This window comes from Chamaea fasciata, unplaced genomic scaffold (genome assembly GCF_029207755.1).
Source record: "Chamaea fasciata isolate MVZ Bird 193981 ecotype frontalis unplaced genomic scaffold, bChaFas1.0.hap1 SCAF_1, whole genome shotgun sequence".
Classification (NCBI taxonomy): Eukaryota; Metazoa; Chordata; class Aves; order Passeriformes; family Sylviidae; genus Chamaea; species Chamaea fasciata.
In genome coordinates, this window is record NW_027094086.1 from 43,419,071 (window position 1) to 43,446,518 (window position 27,448).

The 27,448-nt window shown below is 38.6% G+C and overlaps 1 protein-coding gene across 2 annotated transcripts in view; it reads right to left on the reverse strand.

Annotated features, from left to right (window-relative positions):
* Positions 1-1,373: 1,373 nt before the first annotated feature.
* The window catches only part of ASXL3 (ASXL transcriptional regulator 3), a 121,649-nt gene continuing 95,574 nt past the window's right edge, over positions 1,374-27,448 (reverse strand). For both annotated transcript variants that reach the window (XM_066181903.1, XM_066181912.1), the window contains 4 exons: positions 15,934-16,030; positions 15,361-15,466; positions 7,607-9,548; positions 1,374-5,156 (listed from right to left, as the gene is read on the reverse strand). In XM_066181903.1, the coding sequence (XP_066038000.1) occupies positions 1,494-5,156; positions 7,607-9,548; positions 15,361-15,466; positions 15,934-16,030 (5,808 nt within the window). In that variant the 3' untranslated portion in view covers positions 1,374-1,493. The remainder of the gene's footprint in view (positions 5,157-7,606; positions 9,549-15,360; positions 15,467-15,933; positions 16,031-27,448) is intronic.

Consider the following 27,448-nt stretch of genomic DNA (forward strand, 5'->3'; position numbering starts at 1 on the left):
AGTTTCTCTTGATACTGACATTTGGCCAACCACATATTGGCAGATGAACAACTTGAACTCCACATGTTTTGTTCTTGAAGTGGGAGTGAAAAAAAAAACCAAGGTGTTTTCATCTCCCCAGCAACTGCATGTGCTTTATCCCTTTATAATATTTTCCTTTTAGGTGAATAGGACCCCAAAATCAGTGTTTTTCTTTTCTGCTGCTATGGTGGCTACCACATCTGGAATGCAGCTATAGTCCTGAATGTAAATACAGTACTGGATAACTACTGAAGGTTACTTTAAAGATGCAGTATCCCTTTTAAAAATACATTTTGCTTCCAAATTTCTAAAAGGGGTCTGACTTCGAGAAAAAAAAAAATAAAGTCAGTGTTGTAAGTACTTCTAAGAATTGCTTTAAATGGCAAAACTCTCAGATGTCATTTAAAGAGAGTAAGTCACAAAAGAGGAAAAAGAAATTATAAATCAACATTCAACCAATATGCAATTAAAATCTTTTCTTACTCATTCATCAGAAGAATGCATCATTTTTAGGCCACAGAAAGGCTACAACCTCGAGAACCAACGACCTCTGTCTGACTATTTTTATATATATTTGGGACTGACAAACCTAGTCGACAGATTAGAGAGACAAATACAAATAAAGACTATTCGAGTGAGAAACAGGAAGAGAAAAGAGGTTTCTAATATCCAGCAGAGAAGTTACTTTCCCCACACTCCACTGAAGCCAATGTATTTCCAGTGTTGGTCCCGCTAACTCATCACACATACAAATCATTCTCAAGGAACCAGCAAAGAAGAGATGATGAGTAAGATTTGAGTTCCACAGTCCCTGGCAGGCACATAAGGAAACTTCTCTACCAATCTAAATTCCTCTTTTAAATTTCTTTTGTTAGGTGAAGTGACTATATTTTAGCCCCAGATAGTGAAATTCAATCGAAGAAAACAATCTTGTCAGCAGAAAGACTGCAAACTGACTTAGAAGCTACGACGGTCGGCACCCTGCACCTTGCCACTACCCCACTCACACCAGTTGCTATTCAGTGTGTTATTCATTCTGCATAGTTACTCCACTTCTTACAGTGCTATTCTTCCACTGATCTTTTAACCTGCAACTCATATCAACTATCAAACAGTGGAGAAAAAATGTGCTGCACTTTGTGCAAATAAATACAAGCTACGAATGACATGCATTAATGCATTTTTCTTTTTTTTTCTAGCACAGCAAGAGAGCTCATAGATGCTTCAGTAACAAGGCTATCTTTTTTTAAAACTACTTCTACAGGTTTCCTCTTCCCCCAGAAAATGGCACTCAGGCAGAATAACTAAGTTCTGAAAGCACCATGTAGAAGAAAAAAAAAAGTTAAAAAAAAAAAAAAAAGAAATCAATCCACTAATTGCAAACCATTAGTGGCCTAAACTGTTCCAATTTCTCTGTTCCTTTGTCCTGCTTCCCCATGTTGATAAGGGATACTGCATCTTTGACTCAGTTCCTACCGTACCACCAGACAAGCTACACACAGTTTGGAAGGCCCTATGCAGTCATCATGACAGAAGGCTCCGCAGCCTTTGCACACAATCATGGCTTTCAGCCTGCAGGAGCATTTCAGTTCCAGCTCATCAGCATTGCTGCTGTCAGCAAATTTCTGAACTGGGATCTGCGCGTTCTGGTTAGACAGGCCTGTGGCTGTGTTTGAACCACTTCCTAAAATCCCAATCGATTTCTCAATTGCAGATGCTGCCCTTTTGAAACTTGTGCTACCAAAGTGTATTGTTGGATAATTTCCACAGAGCTGCTGCTGCTGCTGTGGGTGCTGCGTCTGTATTTTCTGAGCAGCAAGTTGGGTAAAAGGCTTCTGTGGCTCAGAAAGTAAATAGGAAGAGAAGTCTGCATTTTTTAATGCAAACGCTTTTAACTGTTCTTTCACTTCGTTCTGATCATAGGAAGCTTGTTTCATGCCCAGTTCGCAGCTGCTGCTTAAACCTTCCTCAAAAGAAATAGGTTCAGATTTTATATTGCTACAGATGCTGGCTGGCTGAGGCCAACTAAGTCTTTTAGTGGTTTCCATAGTAACTGTCGGTTGTTTTTGATCAGAGGGGACTTCTGCATTTGGGTGAGGAGGGGGAGGAGGTGGCAGGGGCGGAGGGGGAGCAGGGGGATGCGCTAATGTTTTACTCTGCAGAGTTTGAGAGGCACTGGCAATGTCATCACCTTCCTTGATTTGAATATTAGGGGAAAACACACTTCCTAGCCTCAGCTGGTGAGCTGCTGTAGAAATATTCACGTCTCCCAAACCCTTCTGTTCCAGGTGTCTGCTGAAAGCAAATGCGTTGCAGCCAGGTGGGCCTTTTGAAGTAGTTTGCAACAAAGCTGCCGTAGGAATGGGGCCTCTTGCAGCCATGGACATTTGGTAAAAATGCTGTCTATGTGAGGTACTGGCTTCTGCGTGAAAGCTGCCATTTTTATCAATGTGAAATAAGCTCTGCTGGAAACTGCATGAAGGCAAAGGTCTCTTCTGCTGCTTGATCTCTGGGCTGTGAGCGATCCGGCTCTGAATGGTGTGTTTGTTAAGCCACTCCTGCTTAAATGGCTGTCCGTGCCCTAGCTGATTCATGCTGGAACTAATTACACAAGGAGCTACTTTAACATCTGTGTCCATTGACACCTTCCCAGGCTCACATTTAATTTGAGCATGTTCCCCTATAGTCCTGGCCATCCTCTTTTTTGGATGGTTTTCACGCTTTCTGATTTGTAGCGGGGCTATGCTGCCTGCTGTAAATCCTTTACCATCTGGATTGGAGTTGGAAGCATGTTCAACAATATTTCTCTCGGCCACTACTGTTTTACATACTGAGGTAGTTTGCAAAGGCAAGGGAAGCCTGTTAATTTCTAGTTTGGCTCCTGATCGGGGCTGCGGCAGCACTTTTTCTAAAGGCAGATTGCCTTGCAGTAACTGTGTCACTAAGGGGTTGTTGGCCTCCACTGATGACAAGCGACAGCTCGAGCCCCCGGCACTAGTGACTCTCTTTAGGGTTTCCGTTGTAAGGGACAGGGAGTCTTCCATGGAGTCCGCGATGGATGTCTTGGAGGCCTGTGGTGGCTGCACACTCGTGGCTATTTCTGCAGTCTGGGCAGGCATTTCAGTAAAATCCTCAGTGTCCATCCTGAAGCACTTGTCAGACTCATTAGTTTCCGATTTAACAGGAACAGCAATGCTTGTCAAAAGACTCCTGGATTGCTGTTCTGACATGTGTGTATAACTGGAAGGTTCGCTTTTGACATTTTTCAAGCAGTTTTGCTCTGCATATTCCTTATGCTTACCAGAGGTAAGATGGCTGACTACTGGCTGGTCTGTATTCATTGCCTCCTCATCACGCCAACAAATTCTATTGTTAGTGTTGTACTGATTGGCACAGGCAGCATTGGCTTCATTTTTCAGTGCTGAAGGACCTCTTAGTTGGTCAGCAAAGCCTTGGCTGGTAGTAACCACCTCAATTAATTTATCTTGAGGAGCAAGAGGCACTTCTCGAAGACTTGAACAACCTGCCTGCAAGTTTTTGCTGTCTTGCTTTGCTGTAATGGCAATAAAGCTGGAACTGTGCTCAAGGTTTTCACTAGTAACCACTTCAGGCCTGCTTATGACAGACACCTGAGGACAGGCTATACTTTGTAAGGCAGCTTCTGTCCTTACAGGTCTGCTCTGCAGGTCAATGCTGCTCTCTGCATTTTCAATAGAGGAAGAAAGTGACAGACTGGAATTCTGGTTCGTAGTGTGGTCAACAATGACTTTACAAGGTATAGACCTATTCATGGCAGTTTGTGTAAAGCTCAGCGGATGAGATTTACCAGAGAGATCCATCCGGTTTCGTGCTGCAGAGCTTTTTTCTAGGAGATCAGCATTCACTTTAGTAGCGTTATCATAAGAGCTTAGTGTCACCATGTTACCAGTAAACATTGAAATGGGTGGCCTTGCAACAGAATCTGCAGCTGCAAGGGCCTCACTGCAACTTAAAGCTGACCTGACGGTTGTGTGGATGGAGACAGTGCTCTGCTCGCTACACCCGGTTATGGCTATCTTATCAGAAGGAAACCTGTTGGTAGTCCCCACTGGAGGAATCAGTACAGAACTACCAGAGAGATGATTTGGCAAGTTACTTGCAATAGATGAAGCTGGCACAGTGGCATAATGACCGGAGACTGCGTTATTCACATTGCTACTGGGTACTGGCAACCTTTTGTCATCGATGGTGCTTGATAAGACTGTGTTGTCTATGGAGACTGGTACATTACTGTTATCAATACATTTTGGTCCAACAGTTATGCAAGGAGTATCAGCCCCTTGGATGGTTTTCAGCATATTTATATTACAAGCTGAAATTGCTGTGTTTGCGCTGTCAACAGACATTAACACAGAGGATTTATCAACAGAACTTGCAAAAGAAAGTTCTTTAATTGCTCCAGACATAGCAGTGCTGCAAACACACACAGAGACTGAACTTTTATTATAAAGCACTGGCACACTGTTACTTTCAGTAGAGGTAGATGAAATAATTTTCTCACACAATTGTGGCACAGGTATATTTTCATCAGAACTGTGCACAGATATCTCAGTAGCAGTTTCTGGTAATGTAGCTGTGTTAAGGGACTGCTGCAATAAAGTGGTGGTCTCACGGTGATGAGAAGACTTGTTGCTAGGGGACCTGCAGTTAGGATTAACTATAATGACACCAGTAGAACCTTCAATCTTTGTGTCAGTAGTCGTTGGTATCTCCAGAGATGAGGTACTACTTTCCTTTGAGCTGAACTGTGACTTTGATTCTTTATTAGTCTGGAGTAAATGAGCTCTGGCTTGATGCTTTGCAAATAGCTTGGCCTTTGTTTGCTCCTTGATGTGTGCCAGCGTTCTTGTCTTTCCACCTTCACATGGGGTCCCCATTGCGCCAGACACTATGCTGGCAGCTGCTGCCACGGCTGCTGCAGCTGCAGCTTCTCTTTGGGCTCTTGCTTGCTGAGCTCTTGCTTTGATATCTGCCAGAGTTCTAGCCCCAGTGTTTCTCCCACTGCTGACTGATGTACTTGGGGAAACTCGAGGTTCTGGTTTAGAAACAGGTTGGCTCTTGATGATAAAAGGCGGTCCAATTTTTGAAAGCTGAATCTAAAGGAAGAAAAAGGAAAAAAACACAGTAAATTTTAAAGTGATCATCCACTCACTAGAATAATCAGTTGTCTCCTTATGGGTGAGAGAAAGGTAATGAAAGGAATTACTGTTCAATGCAGGTGGACAGAAAACTGCTAAAACTTAATGATACTTATGCTTCAGTATTTTATCATCCTCCAGTGTGAATAACTGACACCTGTATTAGCTTCTCACACTGATCCTTCTGACAGGAAGAATGATTGAACTGGACAACAACATGATGCTTACCATATACAATTTGTCAGACCTGTTTTATATTCAGTGCATCTACCTGAAATGCTCAGCAAGCCTCGTGCAGTGATACTGGACAAGAACCTGCAAGCAGCCCCTTCCTGCAAACATGTGAAAAAGTAATGATCATGTAGTGCCTTTCTCCTCGGTCACCAGTGATTAAGACATCAGGAACAGCCTGTGCTTTCCTTATAAACCAGACAACAAATCTTTCCATTAGATAGGATAAAGTGGTATCTCCACTGAGCCTGCTTTCCAACTTCCACAATGGAGGATTTAAGAGGTGTAAAAGAAGTGAGTCACTGAAGGATATGCTTTTCCTTTCCTCACTTGCATTTTTAAGAAACTCACTTTAGTACATCCCTGGATAACTCTTACATTACTGCACTTCGAGAATTAAATCCTCAAGACTATAAATAAAAAGCCCACAAATATTAAAATTTTAAATACCTAGCATTTTAAGAAAAATAATAACCTGTAAAATCACTGAAATTATTAGGATGTTTCCAATCAGACATATAATTTTTTCAGGATAAAGAGTCTTGGAACCACTTTGTAACTCATACACTCTCTCAGGATACCCCAAGGTTGGCAAAAATCTTTTCCATTTCTTAAAAAGATTTTAAGAATTTTTTTAAAAAAATTTCCTAAAGCCAGTAGGGACGTCTACTGGCTGTCCCTAGCAAGAGGACTTAGTGGTTAACGCTGTGACTTATCTTCTGAAAGGAACTGAGAAGAAAACTAGGTAGTATTTGTAGAAGAAGTTGTCATAAGATATGATGGGAAGTGACATCCATATAACAGAATGACTTAGAAGAACTGGGGTTCTTTTTTCCTCCTTTAAGTAAAAGGATTAAAAAAAAATCCTTTTAAAAAAAAAAAGCATGGGGGTTTGCTGGTTAGATGATACAAGAGCCAAATATTTTTTACATAAAAAGCATACTAGAATTGAATGCCCACAATTCTTCGAAACATTCTGTTTCAGCAGCAACTCTTTTCAGTTTCCACTTTGCATTACCAGAACTCCTAGAGCTCTAAGTGCTTGGTTATTTTATTTTATTATTATTATTATAATAGTTTTGACCTTTTTTATTCCCTAGTGATCTATTTTCCTTTATGCTTAGAGAGTTATTAGAATTTATTAGGCTAGATAGACACCTTTCAAATATGAAAGAATATCACTAAACTCAGAACAGGGCTAACTTCCAATTGCATCACTGCTCTTAAAAATAAATTAGCTGAAATATGCTTCTGCACCAGTGATTAAAGCAGTTAGTCTATTTGCCCTCCTGGCCATATTGACAATGTTCAGTGACTGCAGCAGTCAAAAATAAATGCAGAAAAGGGCATTTCTGAATAATCAGGAACTAGTATTGCAAAGCCAATAGCTTAAATGCAGTAAATTGGATCTTAAACTTGGCTGATGTCACCAAATATGAAATTAAAAGGGTCAAAACATTGAGCCTATATATAACTGAATTTACAGAACCCTATAATGAAAAGAACACTTTTTAACTGAAATATACTTTCTTATGTAGCAGAATAATACACATAAAAGTGTTTGCTTAGGTGGTGCATTTTTTTTTACCTTTTGCTTTGCCATTAACAAAGGTATCTGTATATATATAAATCAGATACCTCCCCCTGATAGGTCTCTGTTTCCAGTTAATTTTACAGGGAAATCTTACATTTCAGCCTATCCCAAGCCTTGGGCTTGCAAAAGGATTTTCAACTATTCTGACTCTTGGTTCTCTTGCTGGATTAAGGTGCTGGTTGTTTTTCTGAGTGATGGTTATGATAACATTTATTAGTCATGCTTGCTGGAGAAGACATCCACAGAAGAACAAGCACAAAATACAAATGGGCAATTAGAAAAACAAGTGCTGCATGTGACTGATGGGGAAAATCCTGAATTATATTAAGCCATGGATCCTGGAGAGTGCTCCCACACACAAAATCAATTTTTTAGCAAAGACCCCTACCAATCGACTGTGGATATATCTGTATCAGAAGTAATTTGGCATGGTGGAAATGTAATAGTAAAGCAAAACCATTAGTACTAACAGTCCTTATACATCCCCAAAAAATACACCATGCACTGGGCCTGTATGCTGTTCATAGAGGGACATAATAAACCTTTTTTTTTTCCAAGCCACACTGTTTATTCGTTACTTTACCTTAAGGGGTGGAACTCGGGGTTCCTCTCTGGGTGGTTGTTCTTTATCAGATGGACTTGTTGATGAAGCATTACGATTAGGCAGATCATCATCTATTCTAGCTCTCTTCTCCTTGCAGATTCCAAAACCGTGCTGTTCTGCTGTTTTCCTCTTTGGGATCTCTGGCTCTCTACTTTCATTTCTTGCTTCTGGTGATTTTGTGGGTTCTAAAGACTTGGAAGAATGTGAACTTTCTAGACGACTTTGGGTGCTGCCTGTTAGCTTGTGAGATTTACTTCTGCCTATTTCAGAGAACGTAGCTTTCTCTAGAGGTGAGGTATATAGTTTATCATGTGGCTTTGATGGAAGCAATTCGATATTTTTGCCAAGGGATCCTTCTGATAAGACAGATACCTCTGAGGGCAAGAGTGTACCTTTCTTGTCACCTCTTTGCTGAACACTGTGATTTTTATTTTTGATCACCTCTGGAGGAGGGTGTTCTGGGATGGATGCAATGTAGGATTTCTCAATTTCAGAATGTGACTTACATGGCTGATGACTGAGGTTTTTACTTTGGGACTCTTCCAATACTGAAGTATCATGTATAATTGTTAGTGGACCAACTTTCATATTTTCAGGGGCATTCTGAAGTTGTTTTGGTTGAACAAGATTCTCTTCTTGAACCACCTTAGGAATGACAGAGTTTTCTTCTTTCAGAGTGGGAAGGGAGTCTTCCAATAAACACGGTGATTTCCTTTGTTGCAGAGTAAGTCTTTCACTGCTTGGGGAATTAGAGACTGGAAATATCTCTGATGGAAGAGGCAAACTATTTGTCACAAATGTTTCAGAAGTTAGAAGAACAGAAGACACTGAAGATGTTTCTGATGTTAAAGGCAAATCAGACATTGGAGATGTTTCTGATGTTAAAGGTAAATTAGAAGCTGGTGATGCCTCTGATGTTAAAGGTAAATTTGACATCAAAGATGCTTCTGAGGTTACAGGTGAGGTGGACATCGGAGAGATTTCCGACATTAAAGGTGTGTGCAAGTTTTCATCACTGGCCTTTTGCTGAATATCACCTTCAGTGTTTTCAGAACTGGACACTTCAGATGAGCAAGCTGTTTCAAGAGAGGCTGGAGTACAGGGTTCCTCTGAAGTTGACTGAGTGTCTCCTCCAGGAGAGGCAATACAAACTTCTGGACTTCCAGAGGAAAAGGAAGTTTCAGAAATACAAGCATTCTCAGACAACTGTTCCTCAGGGTCACTGTGAAGCTCCATATCCACTGCTATGCCTCCACCAGTGAACAAGGAGCCTTCCAGAGCAGCACTTTGCATTTCTGGCACAATTAGCTCTTTTGCAGACTCAGAATCCTTCTCAGCTGAACCGCTCACAGAGTTTGTGGATGAAGCTGATTGTGCTGGTGATATGCAATCCTCCAGCTGATCTATCACAACTGACATCTCCTCCTGAGGGCATTCTGATTTCAACTCTACTTTAATTTCAATGCGAGATACAGTATCAGTTACATCATTCATCATGACACAGGACTCAGTGCTGTCTGCAAGCTGTACTGCCTCTGTTTCCTCATTGGTGCCAGCTGGACTTACAGACTCTTCAGAAAACTCATGTTCTGGCTTATGGTTTTCCTCTTGGCATTCACAAATACTTGTCTCGACCTCTTCAGCAATTTCCTCCTGAATGACTGATTCTTCAGGTATCAGTATGTCCTCAGAATCTACTGTTAGATCCTTGACAGGAACCTGTTCCATACTACAATGAGATGGACTATAATCTCTCTCTGGTAAAGGTGGAACTTCAGCACCTTTCTCCTCTTGATCCTCAAAGGTTGCTTGCTTAGAAGGACCAGGTATGCCAGAAGATCTGCACAGAGACTTGCTTTCATCTTCATCATTGCTCTGCACTGCAGTGAGCTTCGTTGATTCTCCCCTTGACATTCCCAACCTAAAGAAAAACAGAAATAAAAATAGTTATTTCCATCACATTAAAGATAAGGGAATAGGCTAACCTTTCTCACCCACATTTTTTATTTGCAAAAAATACATATTTTCTAGCTTAAAAGAGTGGCTTGCTTAAGTGGTGGCTAACTAATTTATATACAGTTTTATTTATTTTGGAAACCTAACTTCTGAGATTTTCTTACAAGTGTTAAAAATCAGGAATATTTTTAATATAAGTAATCTCTCTGTTTACATTCCTGTTTTTTTTTTTTTTTTTTTTTTTTAAAATACTAGCACAGTATCGCAACACTGGTACAGCATCCATTGCAGAAGAAATGCACAACTGCATCTTCTTCTAGCAGGAACAGTTGTAAAGGAAATCCCTTTTTTCCTCCTTCACTTCTTTTAGGGTCAACTCAGCCAGCAATATGACAGAAATTTAACATTCTCAAGGAGCTCAAAGATACATATTTACAATCCATGTATTCACTCTCAGGGATGAAGTGCAAAGGAAACACGTATACTACTCATGCTTATGAAGATTTTCCTACCTTTGGTCTTGAAAATACTAGTTTAAATAAAGTTTTATTATTTCAGCAGAATTAAAAAAAAAAAAAAAAAACAACCAAAACAAAACTAAGGCAAAGAGATCAAAAAAAAAGTTGTTTTAAAAAAAGTATGTGCTCTGACATCCTCATTTCATTCTAAGGCCAGTGGGAGTACAGACAGCATCTTTAGTAAGATTTTCCAAAAAGACTTTATGCCTCAGCAATTCCATAATAGTAGAAAATAGAGAAAATCTTGGTGGGAGGCCTCAAAAGAAATTTCATGGTCATAAGGGTCTTCTAATCTACTAAACAGATCTCTGTTATCATTTTAATCAGAAAATAAAGAATACAATGGAAACAAGCAAGCATAAAAGATATTCAGAAGCTATGGAAACAAAATTGCTTGTCAGTGTGTAGCCAGGGGATACAGAGATACAAAGGCCTATTCAGATGATAGTACAGAACATGTAAAAAACCAAAATCTGTGGCTGTGCATTTTAAAAATACTGAACAGATGTATTACAGTGAGAGCCGTAAACACAAAAAAAAACCCCAAACCAACCCAGCCTAGAACTGGCATCCCAAAAAGGACACTTAATTATCAGTATTGCCTACTACGAGACACTAATCATGAACAAAGTCTTCCTATGCCATGAATTCGCTGAGGAAGGATCCTATAGAGAGCAGTTCAGCGCAGTAAATTCACAATTCCCACAATGAATGCATTTCAGAAGATGTGTCTTCCTTCTGTATAGACCGTAAGTTCCCTATACGGTCTAAGTTTAGGTTTTAAGTTTAGTTTACCAAGGTTTCGGTGAGTAACTTCCTCTAAAATTCCTTGTGTTAAGGAGACAAATTTATCTCAGGAAAATGAGAAGGGGGAAAAAAATCCACTCCATTACTGAAAACTGAATCAATGGTCTATTTTCTCTAGCTGGGTTACATCATGAAAAGATATTGCTTGATGGTTATCTTTATGGATTAAAAATCAGCAAAGGAATGAAGGACAGGAAAAAGGTGAATGAAACTGTCACACGGACACTACACAAATACACACATTCTAGTAACATACTGAAGATAAAGAACTAAGGGAAATAAGATAAAGCAGATTAAAGCCAGCAGAACATGTACTGAATCTTAAAATTTTTTTCCAATACTGGAAATACTACTATGTTGCAGAAGAAACTGAAGTGGAGAAAAAGGCTTTCTAAAGAAGAAGGTTCAAAATCAGCATGTTTAAGACAATCTCAGATGGCAAAATAAACAGCTTGTCTGTCTTCTCCCTTAGAGAAAAAGACACCCTAAGTTTGCAAAACAGCATAAAAATGTGAGGGCAGCAGCAAGCAGATTTCAGTGGAAGTGCTAAGGACAGGATTCAACTGGTAAAGTAAGGGCACTCAGTCATCCAGTAAAAAAACCCAAAAAGCTACTCAAGGATATATGAATGCTGATATTCTAGTGCTGTGATAAGTAGTACTGGGGGACCAAAAACAAAGTAAGAAAAGGATTAAATCGGCAATAAAATTTGCAGGAGGTCTACCCAAAATTAAAGCTTTGATCTAGCTGCTAGTACTATCCTGACAAGTAACTCTCAAAAGTGAGAAAATAAATAATATATTGACATAATAAAGTATAACCCTTGCAGTCTTGGGGCAACAAGCCAGAAGAATGTGGATTTCTAGCAACATGCATCAGCTGATCCTAGATAAATGACTGCAGAATAAGATTTTGGATTTTGAAAAAAGTCAGAGAGAGGAAAAATGAACAAACATGAGGAAGTGGAAAAAGAACAAAAATGGATGGAAGTAAACTGCAACTGACAGTGCCATGATAAACAGCCTGGGTACAGATAAGAGCAAACACAAGATGCAATGCTTAGAGCTAACAGGGAAAAAGCACTCTAAAGTCTTTCACTGCCATCAACGGTGGAGTGTATAAAAATGTTTACAGAGATTCTGTATCTATTAATGGTCCTTCTCTAAGAAGAAGGTGAAACTTGAATTTACTTATGGAATATTAGAAGATCAAATTTGCTTAAGTCAGAGCAAAAATACTACTCTGATTGTAAAGTTAGCAAAATAGCCTGCAAGACATTCATTCTGCAGACAGTGCATGTGAGAAATAGCTCAGGGAAGCTTACAAATTCTGCTAGTTCAGTCAAATCAACATAGCTGAAAAGAGACAAAGCCCAATCATTCTGAAAGCTTATTTAAAAACCAAAGGGAAAAAAGGTAAGAGAATCATGGAGTCACAGGATATCCCGAGTTGAAAAGGATCTACAAGATCACTGAATCCAACTCCTGCCCCTGCACAGGACTGCCCCATGAATGAACACAAGGTGAAAGCTACAGCAAAAGCTACCATTCAGTCAGTAAACAATGAGGAAAAGTACTTAAGTCAGCAAAGTACATCTGCCTACGTAACAGCCAAGCAGAAGAATGCAAGTGAGACAATGCAAGCAGGGGAAAGGGCAGGGGGGACTAGATTCAATACTTCAGTCAAAATGGAAATTATGTGGAATATGACATTTTGCATAACAATGTTGATGTCAGAACCCTGTGAAACCAAATGACATGTATCATCACAGACTGAGCAATTATCTGCCAAGCACTATGGTATCCAGCATTCAGCCAGCACAGCAGGACTGCTGGTTCTGCAGAATTACGAGCATCATTCTTTGTGCATGTGACAGTCATTTTTGACTGAGGAACTCCTGCATTGTTGGTAATAAACTTCTACGTCTTGTGGAAGGCCCTACACCAGTATCTTACACAGCCCTTTCCTCCATGAAAGGTTAGTCACAGACTCTTCTCTTGATATGCATAATGAAAAGCCATTGTGTTCTTTTTCTGAAAACCTAATTGGTATTTTTTCTTTTGATACTAAAAGGATCAACACCTGGACTAAACTGAAGTCTCAAAGCTCTTTATTAAGAAATTAATCACTTTACAGTAAGACAGGCTGACACATTAGGAGTCTAGAATTTCCACTATATGTAAAGATAAGGAGTTGTAGAAAAAATACACTGGGGAAAAGCATTTAGCAAGGATGCACAAAATAAAATTCTAAAATGGATCTGTACATTTCTTGCCTCGTTTTCACTACATATCCCAGTGGCCCCAGGCAGCAGATTGTGAGAAGTAGCACTGTTAGTGCAGAAACATTTTAGGTAATCTTTAAGATAATCAGTTATATGAAGGGTTCCCTGTGCCCTGGATTTCTTAAGTGAAGAATATCTGACATCAAAACTTAAGACAATTTATGCAATGATGGTTCTCACTGAACGATTTTTCTGCTAAGTATTATGCATACATTTGATTGAGTAGACAGTGAGGTAGATTGAGAACTGACTGAATGGCAGATCCCAGAGGGTTGTAATCAGTGGCACAGGGTGTATTTGGAGGCCCGTCACTAGTGTTGACCCCCAAGGTTCAATACTGGGCCCAATACTGTATAACTTACTCATCCATGACCTGGATGAATGAGTAGATGCCTCTTCAGCAAGTTCACTGACAACAAAAAGATGGGACGAGTGGATGATACACCAGAGCCTGTGCAGCCCTTCAGAGAGACCTTGACAGGTGGGAGAGATGGGCAGAGAGCTGTCTGAAATTCAGCAAAGGCAAGGGCAGGGTCCTACACCTCTGGAGGAGTAACACCAGGCACCAGCCCAGGCTGGGGGCTGACCTGCTGGGAAGCAGCTCTGCAAAGAAGGACACAGGGGTCCTGGTGGACAACAAGCTGTCCATGAGCTAGCAGTGCCCTGGTGGCCAAGATGGCAAATGGTGCCCTGGAGGCATCAGGAACAGCATTCCAGCAGATTGAGGAAGGGGCTCCTGCCTCTCTGCTGTGCCCTGGTGAGGCCACAGGTGGAGTGCTGTGCCCAGTTCTGCCTCCTTGGAACAAGAGAGACATGGAGCTTCTAGAGACAGTCCAGTGGAGGGCAACAAGGATGATTAAGGGGCTGGAGCGTCTCTCTTAGGAGGACAGGCTGGGGAAGCTGGGCCTGCTCAGTCTTGAGAAGAGGCAACAGAAAAGAGACCTCATCAATTTCTGTAAGTACCTAAAGGAAGCCTGTCAGGAGGATGGAGCCAGGCTCTTCTCAGTGGTGCCAGGCAACAGGACAAGAGGCAACAGGCAGAAACTGAGGCACAGGAAATTCCACTTGAATGTGAGGAAGGACTTTACTATGCAGTGACTGAGCACTGGAATAGATTGCCCAGAGATGGTGTGGTCTCTCCCTCACTGGAAAACTGCCTGAATGCAATCCTCTGCCACGTGCTCAAGGATGACCCTGTTTGAGCAGGGAGCTCAAACCACATGAGTGACTGTGGTCCCTTCCAACCTTACCCATTCTGTAGTTCTGTGATATAATTAAAAATACTTTAAATAAAAAGAAAAATCCAGTAATTTTTGAATAGCTAGTTTATGCTTTGTAATACATTTTTAGTATTTTTAAAAACAGAGGTATAATTCTAAGTATTAATAAATTAGCTTTCAAAAATAATTTCTAAAAGGAAATTTCTTGGATTTTAATAAAATGTGAATCTCCTTAAATTTAGTTTCTTTAAAAAATGAAGATAAGTACTGCATCTTCAGCTGTTGAAGAATGCCATCTCTGTATCATCATTATCAATTAAATTGTGCTGACTCACCCCAGTTGTGCACCTGGAGTGATACTATATTTAATTTTAGTCAGTTAAAGGTATTTATTTATTCTTTGCATCTCACTTCTAAAATTAGCTTAGTCATTGTCACTTTTGTGTCAAGCTAATATTTCTTCTATGTCACATATTCTTCTCAGGCCAATGGAACATCTCAGCCAAAAAATAAAAAACTCTATTTGATTTTAGTTACTTTGCAACTAGCTTAGAAAAAATAAACCAAATGAAAACATATTACAGAAATATTGCTACTGGTCTTCTCATCTGTAGAAGCTGTATTTATAGTTTGCAGGAGGGAGGAATTGCCCTAATTCTATCTTTTAAAAGATAATTTAAAAATATTCACATGCTTGTGTCTTAAGCTCTCTTTGGAATGAATTTTTTTGGATGAGTTATGACTCTTTAAGAATGCAATTGTAATGCAAGTGCAGGCACACGACTATAATTCTACCCACAATTTCTTATATTGGGGAATGACTGCTCTTGATAACTGCTTTATTAAGTTTTACAGCACATGACCGTGCTATGTGAAGCATAGAATTATATTTGCATTTCCTCCTAAAAGAAAATATAAAAAAATCCTTTTATTTGCTTCAGTACTTACTTTTCACCATAAAACCTTTCAAAGAATTTTTCTTTCCAAGGTTCTGTTTTCTTTTCCTTTTCAATCTCTTGTCTGATGCGCATCTGCATTTCTGGTGTAAATTCTCCTAAAACACAAATACATATTGAATAAAAGTTGTCAAGATTTAACTTAATACCAGTAATTATAAATTCTGGATACAATGATGATGTACAGTGATTTCTGATACAGTCATCCAACAATGCCAAATGAAAATGAAAACCAAAAGGGAAGAGTGACATGGAAAGATTTAATTTACCATATACCGTCAGTATTTCAAAGGTATATTGGCAGGGTTTAGTTGCATGCATTCATGTTTCAAGGCTGACAGTGATGAAAATACTTGGGTTTTTGTTTTTAACTGTCAAAATAAGCTGCCACAGCAAGCTGCAAAAATGTACTCTAAATTCAAAATGGAATCAGCAATTTCTCTTTTGCTGAATTACTGGTCTATTACAGTTTCTATTCTCAAAGTACTTCTCAAATGAAGAAAAAGAGACATTCTTCATAAAAACAATTAACCTTGGGCAAACCTGAGAGCAAGCAGAGAGTTACCTTCTGCCAGCCGCTGTTTCCACCCTTGCGCTGCATATGCGAAGAACTCGTTATTTAGAGCGGAGCTACTGAGGCGCAAAACTCCATCGCTCCCCATCTAGAAAATAAGCCGATGGTAGCAGAAGACAGTGTCAGAAACAGCGTCAGCTGAGATCACATCAAAACTGAGTTTCAATTAGGGGAAATGGGGGAAGTGTAGGCAGTGGGAAGAACACAAAATGACTACTACTAGAACAGCAGTTTCATGATAGTCGTTACTGTAAATGGAAGTGAACTAATTCAGCATCAATGTACTCTCTTCAGTCATAAGTGTTACTGATGATAACTCAGTTTACGACTGATTGATGTGCTTTAATCACAGCCCTGTCTTGAGACTATGTCTAGAGGCATTATACGCAATCAAACACCAAGATCATTATTGTACTCATGCATCTGCCTATAACATGGTACAAAACTAATTAATTAAATGCAATGAAGACAGTAACTTTGCTGTTTCTAAATAAACCTAATACTCATGTTAGCTAATAAGCTGCATTGGCCAAAGAGTGGATGACAGGCATCCGTAACAAAAGAACTGATGTAAACTCAGCACTGAAACTGAAAACAGCTCTATTCATAATTTTATAGACATCAAAAGTGAAATCTGTGGAGGAACATTAGAATTATTTGTATTTTCTACATCTGTCAAACATTCAGTGATAAGACAACATTAAAACCACAGTATTTTCTACAATAAATTTTAAAAGCAATCCAACTATTGAGCTTTTACCACAAAACTTAATGTATATTTTCAGGTTTGTGAGGATATTTCTGTTTCCAAAAGAAATCTAGTAATTGAAAAAAGTAATTACATGAAACAAATTTGCAGTGGGTATCACCTCTAGCATAATAAATAGACAGAAAAAAAAAAAGGCAAATTAAAAAGAGAGGAAACAGCAGTAGAGGTAATGTTGCTAGAACAAACACTCTCACTATTTCACATCCTTCCAGGTAAGTAAAAGATAAATATTTGCAAACACTATTTCTAATCTAGCAGTAAATTTCAGCACATTTTCCAGCATATTAACAGATGTTTTAGATAAGTAATATCCCCTAGTTCTCAGTGCCTGCTGCAAACAAGAGCCAGAAAGACACAGGCATGCCAGAAACACAGAATGATATTTTGATGTAGTTACCTCATGGAGCTCTGTATTTCACTGATAATACAAGTCCTATTTTGAGAAGTCTTTGCTAATTTACTCGTTGCCTTGTTGACATCCTGTCCCACAATTATCTCAGAAGAGTAAACCAGAAAGATGTGAAATAGTAACCAGAGAAATAGCAATTAGCATGGACTCGGAAAAACAGGCATTGCTAAAGGCATTTGATTACACTAAGAAAATAATATCTGTGTGGTACAGAGCTCCTCAGCAGAATATGAACCTACAGAACTGCTGCCTGTGCTTTCCTGCTATACGGCATTGTTTTGCCAACATGTCAGACAAGTTGGATTTAAGTGGGTTGGATATGTAACGTTTCCATACATCTCATGATGTGGGTTATGGAACACATGCATATTAATTACAGGTAGGTTATGACTAATGCTGAAACTAGAGGAAAACTGGAAAGACACAGTGAAACATGCAGCAGAAGCAGCAAGATAATAAAACTAGTGAGGTAAGAAAGGCGATAAAGAACATGTACTTATTGTATAAATCAAACTACTATGACACATTATCCTTTTCCTGCACAAATGAATTTTGCCATAAATACTTAAATTCCACAGTTAATACATTAAAGAGGGATTTTAAAATATAAGTCCCTCTTGCACCTGAAGAAACAAACAGTATATGGTCAAAATCAGCACTTACACAATTTTCTAGAAAGGTCAGATGCAAAGTCACAAAGAAAAGAATCACAACTTACTAAACAAACAACTCTTGGTTTCTTCTAAGAAAGGTGCTGAAAATACCTTAAGTTTCAACATAAAAGGAGATGAAATAGAAACACTCACTTGCCAACATATGTTCTACTCCAATCTTCATTAAATTCAATATTTTTTTTTTAAGCCTGGCAGTGTTTTGTAAAAAAGAGTCATACAGACACTAAATTATAACAATATTTAACCACATTTAACTGCAGGCTGTGTCTGAAAGGTATGGATCTCCTGAAACTCCATGGCTCAGCTGATGACAAACAGTGTAGCCATATCACCACCCAGATCAAAAGATCTCATAGGAAAGTAATGATTTGTGGACAATATTTTTCTGTTAAATGTGCAAAATTATCCAACTTATTGTAAGGTCACATCTCTATTAGATTTCATGCAAAGTTGGAATGCACCACAATAGGTGGAAAGAGATTGCCACTTGTCAGCAGCAATCCACTATCAGATTGCATTAAACATAATATGAAACTGCAGCCAAGTATGATTGAGCTATTTCACCAGACTGCATAAATGAAGAGCATTATAAATACTGCCAAGTTATATTAACATGTGAATACAAGAAGAACAGTATTAGCTTCATTGTAACCCTCTTACAAGGACAGGAGAAAAGCAAGCTTTGCAGGAAGAGTTACCCCACCTTTTATTTTTGTTGGCTAATATACTTCAGCAAAAAGTGCCAAGTTTATGGGTGCGAATTTCTTAACAAAGTTTCAAAAAGAAACTGTGAACCTCAAGCTAAATGCTACGCAAATGTCCAAATAAATTCATATGTGATCTAGTTCACCTGAGAAAAAAGCATGGGCTGGAACTTCAGAACAGAAAGCAAATGTTTTAGCAAGGTCATGGGTAAGGGCCACTAGTTCTTGCGGACCAGAAAAAAAGTAGCAAATATATGTAAAAGGAAAAAAAGGAAGGAAAAACAAACTCCCAAAAGAATAGCAAAAAGAGAGAATTACATTGGTTACCGAGGAAGAAAAAGATATTATAGGTCAACTAACAGTGGAGTAACACTCCATTTGTGACCTGTATCAAAAAATGCATGCAAACTTCAGTGACCACTTTAGGTGTAAACTGCAGCAACTTACAAATACTGGGGAATTATGTCCACAAGACTGAAAAAATGATGTTAAAGGTGCTTAGGTTAAGAAATGTAAGAAGAAAAAACTAAACATGAAGTCACTGACTAACTGCATATAGTCACTGCCACTGATGAACTGGCAGAGACGGGCCTTTCCAAAGACCTGTGTTCATGGGCTCACATAATTCATGGAAGGTTTATGTAACTAGAACAACCAAAATCTAAAGAGCATCTAATGACACAGAAGGTGGACACACTAATTAATTAGAGGAGAAGCTTACAATGATCTATTTGAACATGACACGAAACAAAAATTTCAGGCTTACACATTATAGTGGAATGTATGAAAGCAGACATCATTATCTACACTTGGTACACATATGGAAACTAATGTTAAAAATGGAAGAAATAAAGAGTTGTGCAGCTCCAGTGTCTTCACCCAACCTGCTTAGCAATTTGAGATCAAAGAAAACATTTGCTGGGAATGAAACAGGAAGAAACCAGAAAAAGCTCAGAGAAAAGAATGAGGACAAAACCCCTAAAGAAACTCATTATGACCAAAGAGATAAAGCAAATGAAACAGAAATTCTGAAAATGTTAGAGAAAGAATAAAGCACTGTGCAGAAAGTGGATACCACTACCCAAAATAAATTAACAAAAAGTTCAATCGTTTAGCCATTTTCAGTTCATTTAAAGATTTCCACACAGGGAAAAGCAGTTTGAACAAGCTGGAACAGACAAAACCCAAGTAATTTTACATCTAATAGTTTTGAAAGAGTCCATCAGAAACAAAAAACCTTAAAAATATGTTTTATGCTTTTTCTCAATACCCTAGTCATGCGAAATCAGGCTAACATCTTCTACGCTCTGTTAAACTTCGAAGGACTAAGAGGTCATCCTTCTAGAATGTTAGCTAACAGCCTCTACTGAAATACTTTCCTACTTCTCCTGGAGAATGCATTTTCACCTGAATCAACAAGTTAAAGTGGAAATTTTGAAGCCATGGAGTGTATTCACTTCCCTAAGCTCTGATGATAGAGACAGCACAATTAACCACTAGCTCTAAATTAGAATTTGGAGAAACATGCCAATAAAGCAGTTCTTAAATACACTGTTAATTTTTATGGTATTTAAAAAATGCTGTCCAACAGAGACAGTGTGTTAATGAGCTGGAACAACAAACATTTCTTGGAAAGTTTATGCTTTATTCTGTTGGGCTTTAAATTTCTGGGTTTTTCTGATTAAGCACAATGCTAGAATTATGTTTTCTAATTAATACTTTCACACAGAATTCACAATGGCTTTTGAAAGTTCCTCTTTTTATTGAAAACAAACAAATAACCACCCAACCCCAAAACATATCTGTTAAAACCCAGCATCTATTTGCATTACAAAGCAAATGCCAAACCCTCTTATCAGAACGAACTGAGTAACCTTTCTAGAACAACTACTTCAATTTTTTCCTCCAAGTTTCACTGAAAATTCTCTTCTGAAAATAAGGCAGGGATTATTTTTTTAGCTACACCTGAAGAGGCACATTGGTGTTTAGTAAGTATACAGCAATTACTGCATAGGTGTGTACTGGCAGGTTATCTGATTTTGGCTAGAATCTTGAAAGACAAGGAATTAATCTATTATTTCCATGTCTCTTTCAAATGATTCAAAATTCTCTTAATGTATTTATAAAATTTCTAATGATCCACTGTACACAGTTCTCGTGTAGTATTCCATATTACTTACATGAAAGCTTAAGTGTGAATATCATGCCATTTGACTAGAATCATAGAACAGTTTGAGTTGGAAGGGACCTTTTAAAGGTCATCTAGTCCAACCCCTCGGCAATGAGCAGCGACACACTGAACTATCAGAGGGACACATCCACCATCAGGTATCTCAGGTGCCTCACCCAACCTGACCCTGAAAGTTTCCAGCATGAGGCACCTACCACCTCCATGGGCAACCTATTCCAGAGTTTTACCACCCTCTTCATAGAAACCTTTCTTCCTCATATCTAATCTGAATCAACCTCCCTTCAGTTTAAAACCCCTCAGTCCCACAGCAACAGGCCCTGCAAAGAAGTTTTTCCCCATCTTTTTTACAGGCCCAGCCATCCCAATTCCCTCAGCCTTACAATAAAAATACCAAACAAAACCAAAACTGACCAACCAAAAACACAAATACAAAGGCAATCAAAAAATCAGCAAAGGAAGTAAAGATTCATCCAAATGAAGGGTCCAGTACCACTCATTTTTTCATACCCTTTCTAAAAATTTCTACTAACTCTATATTTTATCTCAGGGGAAGAACAATCCTACAATTCACATACTTTCCCAAAAGTATGTAAAAGAAATTATCTACAAAAAAAAAGGCATTTTGATGCTTTTGCATTACAACTTCCAAAATATTACAAATGAAAAATTTAGGAGCATTTATATCACAAAGAGAAAACATTACATTTCATTTATGTGACACCACTACTGTTTTGTAACATGAATTTGTAACAAATTGGATTCTCCTGCGCTGGGCACCAGCATTCCACTGATTTGTGGTTATTGTACAGTGCAGATGGAGCATCTGAAGATGCAGCAACTTCAGTGACTGACATTCTGAAGGCAGACACTTGAGAGAGCTTTATGCTCAAGTATTGACTTGATCTACATCATCTGAAATGAGGGAACGAGGACAACAGAGACTGTGTGATGAACCTCAGGAAGGTGTTGGTAGGTAAGATACCTGCAAAACCTACCATTTTCCCTGTTCATGATGTCCCTCCACCTTCATCCTAAGAATACTGCCAGACATGAGACTGAGTGGATCAGAAGTGACAAGGAGGCTGTAGGAATCATCATGGAACCTAGACATCTGTTGATATTTTTATCAGCAGTGATAGACATATACTGGTAATGAAGTGGTGGTTTAATAGATGCTATAGATAGGCAGAATGGCTTTGTTATCTTCAACACGTGGTGATGCCCCAAGAAGGTTTAGAGATATGGCAATAGGTAAGCAGCGATTGAAAACAGCCCTTGTGGAGGAAAGGAACATGGTCTATACACAGACTTGCTTATTTCTTCAAAATTTGAATGCTGTATTTATATAAACAGCCCAACAGTATGGGCAAATCAAATTCAAATAAATCCTGTTCTGTGATCCATGGCCAAAATAAGTTTATTTATAAAAGGAGGGGCTAAAGAAGAGGATAATGCAATCGAAGTGGAACATTTATTTCAGCCTTTGAGGGCTGAACACTAATGCAAGAACTGCAAATGGTACGTAGGAGGACTTGGAAGATTTAGCTGACAATTGACATTTTTTACTTAACTAGCAAAATGACGATCTGATAATTCATGACTGATAGTAATATAAAAGATTGGGCTTGTTTGTGAAAAAAGAAGAAAAGAAAGACATGACAAAAGAATTTAAAAAATGTGATTTAAGTAGGCATACTTTCATAAATGCAGAATTAGTTGGAAGAATCCTGAAGAACATGGTGCTAGTGAAAAAGGAGTTAAAAAAAAACTGTAACAGTTCTTTAAATAAACAATGCTGACCACATGGAGTGCAAAGCCTCCTGCAAAGGAGTAATGGGGATTGTACAATAAGACCACATTGTCTTAGTTACGATCTCACAGCATGTAGGGAATGGAAACGAGGTCATCTTACTAAGCAAGAATACCACAGCAGAACATGGTATAATGGGCCAAAATTAGACACAGTCGGAAAGGGACACATCAAACTCCAGAAGAAAGAATTCTGTAAGTACATTAAAAGCAAGAAGATGATGAAAGAAAAAGTCCACTGTGTAACATGGGGAAAAACTAGAGGAATACAGAGACAAACCTAATGTTAAAACTTTGTTGTTGTTGTTGTTGTTGTTGTTGCTGTTGTTGCTGTTGTTGTTTTTTTTTTTTTTTTTTAATGAATCTTCACCACAAATCTACTGGGTTGAGGTGCTTAATACAATTAATACCAGCAACAAAAGGCAAAAGGGTCAGATCTGACCTTGAACAGGCAAGGAGCTCAACAAATATTACATAAATGCATTCAAATAATCTAGCCCGTTAAATGCCCAGATACAGATCTATTTCAGAACTGTTAAGATGGGATTTTGAAGAAATGATGTTTACAAATGCAAAACTATACATGCTAGTTATACATATATAGCACATACATATCACCCGTGTCTAAAGAAGGGAATAGGAACAGCTAAGGACTTACAGACTTAGCCAGCTTCAGAACTGTATGGCCTATGCACAGACAACCCATTCTTTGTGTTACTCTAGGATGTCCTAAGATACTGATATGCACACATTTTGAGCAGACACAACCTAGAATCTACATGGGATCTTTAACACTCTGAAGAAGTTGGGTGCCAGCCTCTCAGTTGACCCAAGAAACCTGTGTTCAAATACTTAGCTTCTTCCCCGTCTTCATGCCCTGGAATATACGTTCAGTGGTTAAAGCACGAGATAGAATCACAGGATCATTTAGGTTGGAAAAGACCTTTAACACCATCAAGTCCAACCATTAACCCAGCACTGTCAAGACCACCACTAACCCATGTAAGGTATCACACCGTACACAACTGCCTGAAATTTAACCATGAGTTGAGCAACAGCAAACACAGATTTGCCAAGAGTAGGTTACATCAGATCAGTCTATTTTCTCTCGGACGGCATAAAAGGCCTTGTGATAGAAGAGAAGGAGCACAACTTGTGTTTCTTGGTCGTTACAATGCAGTATTGCTTAACATTTTCTTAAGCAAAGGCAGGAAATATAAATTGTAATTAGGTCGCCAAAGAACTACTCAGAACTCTTTACTTAGGGAACTATTGTTTATTTATTATGAACTGGGAGTCTGTGTATTCAGAGGCATGATAAAAAGATGGAAGTAATTTGAAAATACTATCAGTCAGAGAGCATGTACAGAGAGCATCAGAATTCTCTTAATGGTTCTGCGAATTACTTTGGAAACAATGGAGATAAGCCCTGCATTGCAACAGTGGCAAATGCAAAGTTTGACACTCTTGTATAATACAGAACTAGAGAAATGCAAAATGAGGAAACTAAGTGGCTATGCAATAGTTCTGTAGAAAAGTACTTGTATTGATGAACTGTTCACAAACTGAATATAAGTCAACCTTGCAATTGCAAGTAAGGCGAGCACAACACTCTAAGTTACAAACAGGAGTACTGTGTAAAAGCAGAGAAATGAGTTTTGCACTCCTTGGTGTTACTTACCAGTTGAGCTGGAGTAAAACATTCAATTCCGACTGATGCAACTCAGAACCCATACAAAATGCAAAGGAGATAAATGAGGCTAAGAACAGACTTAAGGTCCTAGATCTACAAAGACTGCATTATTATGGTCTGTTTCTCAAGAAAAAGAAACAGGGACACAGCAATCTCCACACTCTACATGTAAATGACAAAAAGAACAAAGAATAACAGTCAGAATTGCAGCAAGAGAGATTCAGATCAGACCCCGAGGAAAGTTTTCTACCAGTGAAAACAATGAAGCACTAGATTTCTTTGTGAGAGGCTGTGAGTTCTCCACCACTGAACAGCCAAAAAAAGTTTTAGCCAATATAAAGAAAAGCAGACATTGTTGATTTTGCCTTAGTGTAGAGAAGATGAGATAAATTTTCCTTTTTTGCCATGTTTTCTACGTCAAGATGGTATAACAAATTGCCATCTATTACAACATCATTAAAAAGAAAACCAAAAGTGCTCTTGCATATATTTAACTTCTGACCGATTGCCAACCTCCAATTTCAAAGAAGGTGCTTCAGAATCAGTCCTTGCATTCTGCCTTCCAGGCTTCTAACCTCTTAATGCCCTTCCCAGTGGAGTCATTCTATGCAGTCTAATATACCTGACTATAGCTTGTGATTCGTATCTGAAAGAGCCCCTCATTTGGATAAAGCAACCTTTGGAAACACTGTGTTTTCATAAGATAAAGGCTTAGCTTGTCTGCATGCAATTAAAACCCTAGATTACACTCACTCTCTGGAACCATCATTCTCAAACACAAACCCATTGTATCTGCTACCAGTTATACTTCATGATGACTGGAAGGATCCTTACTTATTCATGAACAACTTTTTTTTTACTAGCAGTTGATAGCTTGAGCCATGTTAAAACTCAAGGTAGATACTTTCTGCCTTGAGGCTGAGGGTGGCAACCCTGTGGAAGAGATTTCTCATTAAGCCCAAGAGACAGAAATTCTCATTGGGAAATACTGAATGGCTGCAGAGACCAGTATTGTAAGGCCATATACTTTGTCTATACTGATATTTTAGTACAAGATACTAAAAAGAGAAACAGAACTTACTACTATGTGTGCTCCTGTTAGTCTCTGAACTGTTCATGTTCTGACTGACACATTCTTTAGAAACTAACAAGATGTGCTTGCACTTATAAACGCCTAAATTCTCTACAATAATGCAAAACAATCATTATCCTGTTCACTACTTTGGCTAATGACCAGGGAACCAATTATGTCAAGGAATTATCCACAGCTAGAGCTCTCCTTGTTAAACAATAGATGGCAATCATAAAACTTAACTTCTATCCATCTGCAAAATACTTTAAAGTGAACTCACATGTATTTCAAGGATGAAAATAATTGAGTAAGTTTCTCTATTTCCTACAGAATACTACTGATTATTCAAGTATGCCATTACCTATCTAAAAGCAATTTTTCCACTTATACAACAACTATTCAAAAGAGATTGTGATAAATGGGACCTAACTAAAAGGATGCTCTAACAGTTGGGAAGCCTATAATAGAGAATGGGTGTTAATGCACTTGGGTCAAAAGGAAAAGCAGCTGTAGTTGCCACAAAAAATCTGTAAGTTCTGTTAAACAATGGCTGCATTTCTGATGTTAGTGTTTCTGCAACACAACTCAGTGCTAACCAAAGATGCTGCATTTTTCAGCACTTAATCGTATCTGAGTGGTACCATATGGTAACAATATCAGATCAAAGCAGAAGTTGAACTAACCCTTGATAATTGCAAGGAACAGATCATGTAGATAAAGTTTGTGAAAGACCACATAATAGCCAATTACTAGGAAAGCTGTCATATAAAAGTTTTCTGTTTCTATTTAGAATAAGACTGAAAAAGGGAATTTTAATGTCCATAAATATTTCAGTCTGATATAACTGTGGCTACTACTCATATACATGCATCCACCATCTTCTATTTATATCAGTTGAACTGTGGCAGCAATCAATAGTAACTTTTAGTATGCAAAAGACTTCCATGGGTTAATTGTCTATTGCATAAAATACAGCAGATGATTGTATTAAATTCGATGCTCTTCACTTTTAATTTTGTTCTGGTAGATTAAAAAGCTCAAGTCTAGTAATTTTTCTTAAGACATTTTTATGGCTTGCGCAAATTTTAGTGCCCTCCTCTGGGTTCTTTCCACAGCTTCTGAACTGAACTGGACACACTTAATATTGAAGACGACTTAATAGTATTTATTTAATGAGAAGGCTATTTTGTTTAGTGCAGCCTCCCTGGTGTTGTTGTTGCTTAGTCAAAGGTTGACTGAACAGACATTTCTGCTGAGCTGTCTGTAATCATGACCATATCTTCTTTTCAATTTTGATTTAGAAACTAGAAATGTAATAACCCACATAATTTCCAGTACAAAACTGTCCGTGCCTTCCCACACTAAATCAAAGAATGGTTTAGGATGAAAGGGATCTTAAAAGATCACCTAGTTCCAACCCCCTGCCACAGCCTGAGACTCCTTCCACTAGGCCAGGTTGCACAAAACCCCATCTACAGGAAGTACCTGTACATGTGCTAGATAACCTATCAAACTAAGGCACAAGCTTTTCATTCATCTCCCAGACCTGAGAGAACCACACTGAAAGTATTAACATGTTTGTGTTACCGAACTATAACAGCGCACTTACGATGGAAATAAAAATCAATTAGTTTTTAATATGACCAAGGATGGAGAACTCACAACCTCTATAGGCAACCTGCGCCCTAACTAAAAAAAGTTTTACTTCATGACCATATGAAAGCTCCTGCCTTTTGGTTTGTACCTACTGCCTCTGGTAGTGCCAAATTCTTTTATACACATTGGTAAAACTGCCCCCTGGCCCTTCTCTTATCTAGGTAAAATCCTAGAACTGGACAAAGTGCTCTAGGTGTGGCCTTATGAGTGCTGAGTTAGATGGGAGGGTCTGTTAAACTCACATCACAGTGGCATTCATGCCACTGCCTCTTCTCTGACCCCAACTCCTAAAATCTGAACCAGACTGTAATCCACCCTATAGAAGAGGTCCACACATGCTGTTCTCCTTGAGGGCAACCACCACTCCCCTTTTCTCTCTGCCTGTCATTTGTTACAAGAGAAGCAAAAGCTTGTCAACAGTTCTGATATCCATTAAAAAAAGAGAAACATGCAGAGAAAGGCACAGTGCAATACCGGAGAGAAGAAAAAAAAGGAGGGGAGTGAATAGTTAAGGAGACGATACCACCAA